This window comes from Dendrobates tinctorius, unplaced genomic scaffold (genome assembly GCF_039654945.1).
Source record: "Dendrobates tinctorius isolate UK_male_01 unplaced genomic scaffold, ASM3965494v1 ptg000035l, whole genome shotgun sequence".
Classification (NCBI taxonomy): domain Eukaryota; kingdom Metazoa; phylum Chordata; class Amphibia; order Anura; family Dendrobatidae; genus Dendrobates; species Dendrobates tinctorius.
This window is the reverse complement of record NW_027361703.1, coordinates 35758531-35769707: the sequence shown is the minus strand read 5'-3', so window position 1 is coordinate 35769707 and position 11177 is coordinate 35758531. Positions and strand designations below refer to the sequence as shown.

Sequence of the window (11177 nt, the reverse complement as noted above, 5' to 3'; positions counted from 1 at the left end):
ACTGTGTAGCTCCAGAGATCACTACTCTTGTTATCTCTGACATGACTAAGACAAACCATTCTGCTCCGTTGACTGCTGCTGACCCACGGCAAAGTACTCACCAAACAGTGCATGCTGAAGCCTCAGTTCACCAATCGCGGTGCCACAGATAACCACTTGAGCAGTATCCTGTTCCAGGACCACAAAACCACGTGTGAGAAGGCCAGGATACGTTGCTTCCGTTAAGGGACAGTGCTTTACCTTTCTCCGGGACCAGTTTGGAAACTTCACGTGTCACCACCACGCCATCGTTGGATTTTCCAGCCTCCACCATCCGGGAATCACAGACTGATAAGTTAACCATTTATTTGAACTCATACTGTTGCTCTATTGTGGTATACCCTTTGTTCACCCATATTACCCCTCTCCTGGTGAGGAGTATTTACTATTATGACAACTCCCTATAAAATGCCCGTTACCTCTTGCTCTGCCTTCTGCTCGTCACTGCATCCTGCGTTCCTGCTAGAACCTTACAACTACACTGAGAAGCGGAGCAGAACGGCGCTGAATCCCAAGAAAGCAACAGTCGGTGAGTATATTAATACGCTCACACTACACACCATATGCATATACACACATTTAATGAACAGAAAATATTCATGGAAGTGCTTTTTTAATGTCTCTGTGCACAATGACCTCTGCGCATCTCACAAAGCATGTCCTGAAAACCACTGAACATCTCACATATCTCACATATTAGAAAACACTATAGGTTTGACTTGGCTTTAAGTGTTAACAATATAATAGATAATACATAACAGTAACTAAACGATTTAATCTGATTACTAAAAATCCTAAACTGCAGGTATCTTGTAATCAGATGCAGCCACGTCCGGTGACTGGAACAAGACAGTATCATCTGCATATATGAAAATTTCCTCTTCAAGCCACCTGATTGTTGTAGCCAATCACAGGCCTCAGAGGTCAGGTGACTGAATGGGACAACCCCACTAGCTGTTGCCAGAGCACTGTTGATTATACTTTTCTTTTAATAGTCTAGAACATTCCTTTCATTTTTTTTATATATAAGAGAATATCATAAAATAAGTCTAATTATTTTACAGACCAAAATTGGAGGGATACTATCACCTCCAAAATGCAAACTGAGCTAATTAAGCAGTTATTTTAGCAACCTATAAAAATCATATTAGCAGTATACATCTCAATGTTGTGATTGGTTTGAAAACTGTTTATATTCCATATGCAAATTAAGATGCTTTGATAGACCTCTGCATGGCCAAGAGCTTGATGCACTCATACACCTCTCTTTGCACACTGAACAGTTTCCTAACTCTGATTGCCAGTGCTTACTTGGCCAGAGCTAGCGCTGTCTGAAACCTAGCAGCAGTACTGGGTGTGCTGCAGGAGTCAGCAATGCACACACAGTATGGGGGGCAGGTCCCACTTTTATCTTCTACTCCCAGAAGTGTAGCAAGCAGCTTCATTGGTTAGGAGAGATCAGTTATTTGCTCCTCTTGTCATCAGTGCATCATGAGTAGATTTGCACAGAAAGCAGGAGGAGCACGGAAATGATTTCTCCTCCCCTCTGGAGCCACTTGCTAAACTTCTGGGTGTAATGGTGCACAAAGACCTTGGCTGCCTCAAAGCCCCCTTGTTTGCATGTGGCATATAAGAAGCTTTCAAACTCACTACAACAGTGAAAATTATACTGGTAATAAGATTTTTATAAGGTCAAATGCCGCTAGATAACTGTTTAATTAGGTCAGTTTGCATTTCAGGGGTGACAGACTCCCCTTAAGGGGATTATTTGTTAATTACAAACATCCCATGCTTTTACACAACTTTCTAGCAAAGGCCTTGCTCACATGAGCGTATGACAAGGACGAGTGTTATGCAATGTTTTATCGGATAGCTCTCGGCCCAATGTTACACTATGGGGCAGTGCAAATCTGCTATTTTTTTCTCATGCTGAATCGGGATGAGAAAACCATCCCAGCATGCTGTGAATGGCTCTGGGGTTTGGATCAAGCGCACCCTTTCAAGTCTTTGGGTGCACGGATGGCACTCGGATGTCATCCGAGTGCAGTTCGACAATTGCAGACTCAGACAATGGGAAGGTAGAGAAATTAAGTTCTCCATCTTCTCCAAACCTGTGGTATGATTATCTCATGGAAGAAAATGGGATCACACTAAGATGACACTCAGATCAAACTCTGACATAGATTGAGCCTAGTGTCACATAGTGTGGCACACGCCTAAATGATAGAATTCTGCCTGCTTGAAGCTGCCAGTTGATGGAGGATACTGCTGTAGGTTTTTACACAATGAATTAGTATGCGGTCAACTCCATAATGGCACAAGATGTAATTTTTGTTTCCTCCAGACCGAGACAAGAAAACTCTACCATGATACATACACGTAAGATAAAATACTCAAAATTTCAAAGAGGCCTTAAAAGGCAGCATACAGTGTAATATAAAATTCCACCATGTTTACATGCAGTTATCAAACATTGTAAACCAACTTATAAACAAGAAAGTACACTTATTAGTTCATTAGGTGTCAAAATGTAATCCCTTCCCATATAAATCATACTCTTTGTACAATAAATAGGACTTCAGGAGAGGAGGCACAGGAACTCTCTTCACAGATGACAGCTTTTGTAATCTCTCCAAACCAAAAAGTTTACGCAGTTTAAGTCGGCACAAATGCTTCAGCTGACGTGGGTTTCCTAGAAACAAATTATACTTGTAATCAGAAAAATGAATTCAACAATCTATATATAGTTGTGCTCAAAAATTTACATACCCTGGCAGAATGTTTGCTATCTAGGTCTTTTTTTTTCAGAGAATATGAATGATAACACCAAAACTTTTTCTCCACTCATGGTTAGTGGGTGGATGAAGCCATTTATTGTCAAACTACTGTGCTTTTGCTTTTTAAATCATAATGACAACCCAAAACATCCAAATTACCCTGATCAAAAGTTCACATACCCCATTTCTTAGTACTGTGTATTGCTTCCTCTAACACCAATGACAGCTTGAAGTCTTTTGTGGTAGTTCTGGATGAGGTTCTTTATTTTCTCAGATGGTAAAGCTGGCAAAAAGCCTCCAGTTCCTGTAAATTCCTGGGCTGTCTAGCATGAACTTGAGATCTCACCAGTGGCTCAATGATACTGAGGTCAGGAGACTGAGATGGCCACTCCAGAACCTTCACTTTGTTCTGCTGTAGCCAATGACAGGTCGACTTGGCCTTGTGTTTTGGATCGTTGTCATGTTGGAACTTTCAAATATGTCCCATTTTGATGGTTACGTGTGACTGGACACACCGCCTCCAGAAGGGTGAATTTCTCTGACACACGTGACCCTGGATACACCGCCTCCAGTAGGCGAATTTAAATAATATAACATGCAGCCGGATACACCACCTCCAGCAGGCGAATTTCAGTATTACACGTGAATCTGGATACCCCGCCTCCAGCAGGGCGAATTTAAATAATAAAGGGAAACACCAGGGAAACCGATACAATGGAGGGCCCTGCGATAGGGAACGAGGATGTGGAGACCTCCTGCACTCCCCTGAGTCAGTGTCTCTACACTGCTGACAGTCCCTATGCAGGTTCCAAACCCAGTGACCAGCAGGATACCTAAAATTCCCTAGCTCGCCCTGCACCTAGCCCTTTCTAGTGAATTGGATGGTGCAGACACTAATCCCACCACTGCACTAAAACAAACATAAGGAAAGGTACAAACAGGGATAACACCACTTAGCTTTGCTCTGTTGCTCTTGCTCCCAGCAACAGAGTCCAGCACTAGAATACAGCTTTCCTCCTGAATAGCTGCTGCTTCACCAAGCTTTGTCAGAGCTGCAAGGAACTCTCTCTAGCTCCTTCCTTCACCAAGGATGGTTGAAATGACCAATATCACCAACAGTGATTGCAACACCTGACACTCTTTTATAGGTCAGAGCCAGAGCAATCACACCTGCTTTATAATCACGTGCACTAAACTAAAGTAACCAGAGTGCAATGACCCTAACGGCCACCGGGGGCAAAACTAGAACTGAAACCACCACAGTGCAATGACCCTAATGGCCACTGGGGGCAAAACTAACTTTAAGCACACAGTTTAAGGAAAAAAAAGGTTACTTGTGCATTTATCTGTCATAATCCAACCTGGATCATGACACCCAAGTTTACAAATTTGCCTCCAGTATTTGCTGATAACGTGCTGCATTCATCATTCCTTCAACTTTGACAAAGTTTCCTGTGCCTTTGGAGCTCACACATCCCCAAAACATCAGCGATCCACCTCTGTGCTCTATGGTAGGAATGGTGTTCCTTTCATCATAGGCCTTGTTGACCTCTCTCCAAATGTAACATTTATGGTTGTGGCCAAAAAGTTCAATTTTGGTCTCATCACTTCAAATTACCTTGTTCCAGAAGTTTTGAGGCTTGTCTGTGTGCTGTTTTGCGTATTGTAGGCGAAATTTGTTGCATTTCCTCAGTAATGGCTTTCTTCTGGTGACTCGACCATGCAGCCCATTTTTGCTCAAATGCCTCCTTATTGTGCGTCTTGAAACAGCCACACCGCTAGTTTTCAGAGTCCAGTATTTCAGCTGATGTTATTTGTGGGTTTTTCTTTGCATCCCGAACAATTTCCCTGGCAGTTGTGGATGAAATTTTTGTTGGTCTACCTGATCATGGTTTTGTATTTACAGAGCCCTTGATTTTCCATTTGTTAATCACAGTTTGAATGCTGCTGACTGGCATTATCAATTCATTGGATATCTTTTTTGTATCCCTTTCCTGTTTTATACAGTTCAATTACCTGTTCCTGTAGATCCGTTGACAATTCTTTTGCTTTCCCCATGACTCACCATCCAGAAATGTCAGTGGCTGGATGAAAGATGCAAGAGTCTGTCTGGATCCTAGAAACTCACTCACCTTTTATGCACACACTGATTACAAGCAAACATGTCACAGGTGAAGATGTTACCTTTAGTAGCCATTCAAACCCATTTGTGTCAACTTCTGTGCATGTTATCAGGCCAAAATCACCAGGGTATTTGAACTTTTGATCAGGGTCATTTGGATGTTTTGGGTTGTCATTATGATTTAAAAAGAGAAAACACAGTAGTTGACAGTAAATGGCTTCATCCAACCACTAACCATGAGTGGAGAAAAAGTTTTGGTGTTATCATTCATATTCTCTGAAAAAAGGTCAAGGAAGCAAAAATTCTGCCAGGGTATGTAAACTTTTGAGCACAACTGTAATCTAAATGAAACAAATGTTGAAAGAAAAGAATGGCACCAAGAAAAACCTACATACAAGTGGAGAAGGTTACCTCTGAGTCAAGGACACCTGGCGGGTATACGTTTAGTAGAAAACACCGTGTGCACTACTGTAGTGGTGCCAAGTTAGGTTCCCAAACCATATATGATAAAATGAAAACCTGGCACTCAACTTAATGCTTGGTGAGGCAGTTTATTGTAGTACCAGAAAACGTTTCGGTCAATATAGACCTTCATCAGTTACGTGCTAGTATGTTTTAAAGTAGCTTGAAGGAGGGCGCTTTTTATGTTATTCACTGATAACGCCAGTAATCAAATGGTCAGAATGCTGCTGTAACGCAGGATAATCTTAATAGTTGAAAATATCAGGGCAGCCTGGTCCTCCTGGATGTGGGTAAACACAGTGAATAACATAAAAAGCTCCCTCCTTCAAGCTACTTTCAAACATACTAGCACGTAACTGATGAAGGTCTATATTGACCGAAACGTTTTCTGGTACTACAATAAACGGCCTCACCTGGCGGGTATAGACACGGTTGATACGGTGCTTGCAAGAAAATACATGTAGACAAAATCGACATCCAAGAATAGGAAAAAATGCAGCACTTGGCCATAGTCCTGTTTCTTTACTGCACGCCTGCATGTACCTAGCCCTTTTTAAACCTTGTCTATATACACTACCGTTCAAAAGTTTAGGGTCACTTAGAAATTTCCTTATTTTTGAAAGAAAAGCAGTTTTTTCCAATGAAGCTAACATTAAATGATTCAGAAATACACTCTATACATTGGTAATGTGGTAAATGACTATTCTAGCTGCAAATATCTGGTTTGTAATGCAATATTTTCATAGGTATATAGAGGCCCATTTCCAACAACCATCACTCCAGTGTTCTTATGGTACTTTGTGTTTGCTAACTGTGTAAGAAGTCTAATGGATGGTTAGAATACCCATGAAAACCCTTGTGCAAGTATGTTAGCACAGCTGAAATCAGTTTGGCTGATTAGAGAAGCTATAAACCTGACCTTCCTTTGAGCTAGTTGAGAATCTGGAGCATTACATTTGTTGGTTCCATTAAACTCTCAAAATGGCCATAAAAAAAGAACTTTTATGTGAAACTCGACAGTCTATTCTTGTTCTTAGAAATGAAGACTATTCCATGTGATAAATTGCCAAGAAACTGAAGATTTCCTACAACGGTGTGTACTACTCCCTTCAGAGGAGAGCACAAGCAGGCTCTAACTAGAGTAAAAAGAGAAGTGGGAGGCCCCGCTGCACAACTGAGCAACAAGACAAGTACATTAGAGTCTGTAGCTTGAGATATCGACGCCTCATAGGTCCTCAAATGGCAGCTTCATTAGATAGTACACGCAAAACGCTAGTGTCAACCTCTACCGTGAAAAGGTGACTCCGGAATGCTGGCCTTCAGGGCAGAGTGGCAAAGAAAAAGCCAAATCTGAGACTGGCTAATAAAAGGAAAAGATTAATATTGGCAAAAGAACACAGACATTGGACAGAGGAAGATTGGAAAAAAGTGTTATGGACAGACGAATCCAAGTTTGAGGTGTTTGGATCACGCAGAAGAACATTTGTGAGATGCAGAACAACTGAAAAGATGCTGGAAGAGTGCCTGACGCCATCTGTCAAGCATGGAGGAGGTAATGTGATGGTCTGGGGTTGCTTTGGTGCTGGTAAAGTGGGAGATTTGTACAAGGTAAAAGGGATTTTGAATAAGGAAGGTTATCACTCCATTTTGCAACGCCATGCCATACCCTGTGGACAGCGCTTGATTGGAGCCAATTTCATCCTACAACAGGACAATGACCCAAAGCACACCTCCAAATTATGCAAGAATTATTTAGGGAAGAAGCAGGCAGCTGGTATTCTATCTGTAATGGAGTGGCCAGCACCGTCACCAGATCTCAACCCCATTGAGCTGTTGTGGGAGCAGCTTGATCGTATAGTACGCAAAAAGTGCCCATCAAGCCAAACCAACTTATGGGTGGGGCTTCTGGAAGCATCGGGTGAAATTTCTCCAGATTACCTCAGCAAATAAACTGCTAGAATGCCAAAGGTCTGCAATGCTGTAAGGGCTGCAAAGGGGGCATTTTGAGACGAAAGCAAAGTTTGAAGGAGAAAATTATTATTTCAAATAAAAATCTTTTTTTGAACCTTGTCAATGTCTGGACTAGATTTTAATTTCATTTGGTAACTCATTTGAATAATAAAAGTATGAGTTTTCATGGAAAACACAAAATTGTCTTGGTTACCCCAAACTTTTGAACGGTAGTGTACATATGGTTTAAATAAAGGACTGTGGTTTTTTATCATACGGATGTCGATTTTGTAATCTAAATGACCCCATACACATTAGACGGTCAGCCATTCTCACCGATATCGGTGGGTTTCACCGACATTAGTCTAATATGTACCAGGGCCTTTACTACGGGGAAACAGTTTAGCAAAGAACTAGAACAAGTCCCAAGTTTATGCGTACCTCATAGGGGGGCAATGTGATTGTTTTTGTTGAGAGTAGTAAGGCTGATGCTTTCAAGAAAGCATGTGCAATTTCCAATGTAAGGTATCTTACCTATAATCTCTTGGATCTCTTTCCATTCATTTTGTACTTCAAGGACAGATTTCAGTTTTGTACAAATTGGAACAAAATCCATGTAATCCACTAACACTCGAATAACTTTTCCAACCAAATGCCTCATCCATGATACTGTGATGAAATCACAAAACTAAAAAAATATAGAAAACTAGAAAATATCAGCAACATTTACTATAATCATTCTTTTTATGTGATATAAACATCACATGAATCTGTCAGCAGATTTTTGCTACCTCACCTGAGAGCAGCGTAATGTCGGCAAAGAGAAGCAGAATCCAGTGATGTATTACTTAGAACACCGAGTGCAGCCATTCTGACACAATCAGAGCTTTTATATTTAGAATGAAGCAGAGCTGAGAAAGCTAACCCACGCCAATCTATCCCTGCACTAAGTCCATAGACAGGTAAATATCACAGGAGGGGGCGTGGCTGGACTAGTGTAGTGTGGCAATATTAATCTCTTAGTGATAAATACTTCACAGGAAACGAAAGCACAAAGTGACACATCCCTGAATTCTTTGTTTCAGCCTCTATCTCCTGCTGTCTGCAGATTACATAGTAAAAACTGCTGACAGATTCACATTTCTTGCAATCATGAGAATGACTTTCCCCATTGACAGACTTGTGTACTTCTTTCAAGAGTATTAAAATATAGTGTATCTTCTTATACTAAAATCTATATTCTAACAATATCATTATCTTAATCCCAAATATGGGTCAAGCTAGGTTCACATTTATTCTACTGGACACCCACTGTATGTGATTGCGCAAGTTATCTTGTGTTGAAGAAACTCGGCAGCTGTGCTTACTCCATACTCGGTTGATGCCATTTATATTACTGTAGCGGCGGTGTGTGTGGACCCATTGTGCCACTAGCTGGGCTTACCCTGTGGTGTAACTGACTACCTGGTCCTGATTAGAGTCTCTGATGGAGAGGATAGGCTTGGGCTGTTAGTGTAGTCACCAAGTGCCACTCCAGAGCAGTCCCTGGAACTGCAGCAGCTAACCAATGAGTCAAGGCATAGATATGAAGTACAGAGAGCAATGATAGATATTTTGTAAGAAAGTCTGAGGTTGGGCAGGCAGCACAGGTTCAAAATACGAAGCCGAGGTCAGGAGCAGAGAGATCAGACAAAATGAGTAAGCTGGTCGGGTCAGTAACAGGGGAGTCAAAGCATTAAAATGTCTTGACAGCTAACTAGTGACAAACTGAACTAGTTGTGATGACTCAGCATTTGTTCAGTAAGAGACATGAGCCATTGTTTGAGGTTAGACTCTCCAGTGTCCCTTTTTGTCTAATTTGTGGAAAGCTTGCTGATTATGGATTGCATCAGCTCCCTGCAGTGTACTAATCTGCATCATTTTGAGGACAATTATGCAGTCTAATTGAACTAGCAAACAATGAGGGAACAGCCATGATTATCTCCCCAAATTCTGTGGAAAACAATGCCCTGAAATTGGATCTGAGGATAAAAAGTAGGCTGCTCCTGTCACCGGAGTGATTCTACGGGACTTCAGCTTGAGGACCAGGGTTCCAGTTGGTGGATTACAGAACTGCTTTACAGCCCAACACTGAGCCCACAAATTAATTTGGATAACCCAGGTTGTGAGAATATGGGCACCTGGCCACATACCTTGCTCTGCTTGGTCAGCTTCCTAAGCTTGCCGCTGCCTTCTTCCAGTGGGAGCCCGCAAAAAGCGGAGTGCTGCTGATTAAGGTAGTTGTCCCTGGATGTCCCAAAGTCATGGAGGTTCTAATTCCTGGTGAGCCAGCAGAAGAGTGAGACTCTGTCACTTGCACCATCTTGTGTCCTTGATAAAAATGTAATATATGCTGTTAACTATCGGTGACCCAAAAAGGTTTTACTGGAGTGTGGTATCCTCAGCCTGTGTTGTCTGAGTAGTATTCTGCACATGGGGAAGGCCTATGGGCGTTTAGTGGAATAAAGACAGCCAGGCCAGCGAAGGAGAGCACCCACTGACCCTCATGTCTCCAACCTATGACCTAAGTTCAGGCAGTGTGTGGAGAGAGGAGCTACCTTATCTATCCCCTTCAGGCATGGGATAAACCAGGGGAGCAAAACTCTGCAGAACACAGAAGTTTTAAATTCCTGAAGAGTCTTTTGGTGCCTCTCTATATCAGAGTGGAGACTCTCCAGCAACAGGAGAATGTAGCAGTGCTGGATGTGTTGCAAGAAGCAGCTCAGCGAGATGGCATGACACTGGGAGGAGTGAGGCTGTGAACGCAGTGAATAGGATGGCTATTACAAACCTTGTGAGTCACTGACATGACAGTATCTTTCCTTAAACCCCCTCCTTTTTTGGGCAGACCTACGGAGAACCACTTAAGAATGTTAGAAGTGTAGATGTTCTCAGCAGGCTGCCAAGATTGCTCCTCACCCTGCCAATCGACCAAATAGAAAGTCATCCCCTGAATCCTCTTAGAATCCATAATGTCCTTTACTTTAAACACATTTGAAAAACCCTCAGGAACAAAGTAGAAGCAGGAGTATGGGATTTAGAAAAGCGACTAAAGACCACTGGCTTAGGAGCAAGATGTGGAAACAATGTGGAATCAGTAGACTGTGGGTCACCAGATTGGCTTGTCTGATGATGCTGAAAGACCCAAGGTACCAGGGGGCAAACTGAAGTAAGGCACCTTCAGGTGGATTTTTTGGGAAGATAACCAGACTATCTCCAGTTCACTAAAAAGGTGAATGAGACTTCATCTGGGACACAGCCTTAAGAAGGAAGGCACGAGTCTGCTGTTGATTGAGAAGTACAAGTCAGGGTTGGGTTATACAAAATATCCCAATGTCTGATGATCCGCAGAGAACCATTAAATCCAAATGGAAAAAACATGGTACCACAATAAACCTGCCAAGAGAAGGCCGCCCACCAAAACTCTCAGCCCGGGCAAGGGGACATTAAACAAAAAGGCAGCACAAAGACCAAAGGTAATCCTGAAGGAGCTGCAGAGTTTCCAAGCAAAGACTGTCATATCTGTCCATATGATCACAATAATTATGTACACTTCATAGAAGAGGCCATTGTGGAAGAAAGAGCAGGAACAAGAGTATAAACACAAAATTATAAAGCTTGTTTTGAGCTTGTCAAAAGACATGTGGGAAGGAGTTTTGCTCAGTTGAAACCAAAATTGAACTTTTTGGTCACCAAGGTAAATGCTATCTCGGGCACCAAACCAACACAGCTCATCACTCCAGGAACACCATCCCCACAATGAAACATGGTGGTGGCAGCATCATGCT

General features: G+C 42.1%; 1 protein-coding gene across 1 annotated transcript in view; it reads right to left on the bottom strand.

Moving 5' to 3' along the window:
• Positions 1 to 1769: 1769 nt before the first annotated feature.
• The window catches only part of ASB15 (ankyrin repeat and SOCS box containing 15), a 117148-nt gene continuing 107740 nt past the window's right edge, over positions 1770 to 11177 (bottom strand). Inside the window, exons 8-9 of the mRNA XM_073573408.1 lie at positions 7885 to 8038; positions 1770 to 2731 (exon numbers count right to left, since the gene is read on the bottom strand). Coding sequence (XP_073429509.1) covers positions 2556 to 2731; positions 7885 to 8038 — 330 coding nt within the window. The 3' untranslated portion in view covers positions 1770 to 2555. The remainder of the gene's footprint in view (positions 2732 to 7884; positions 8039 to 11177) is intronic.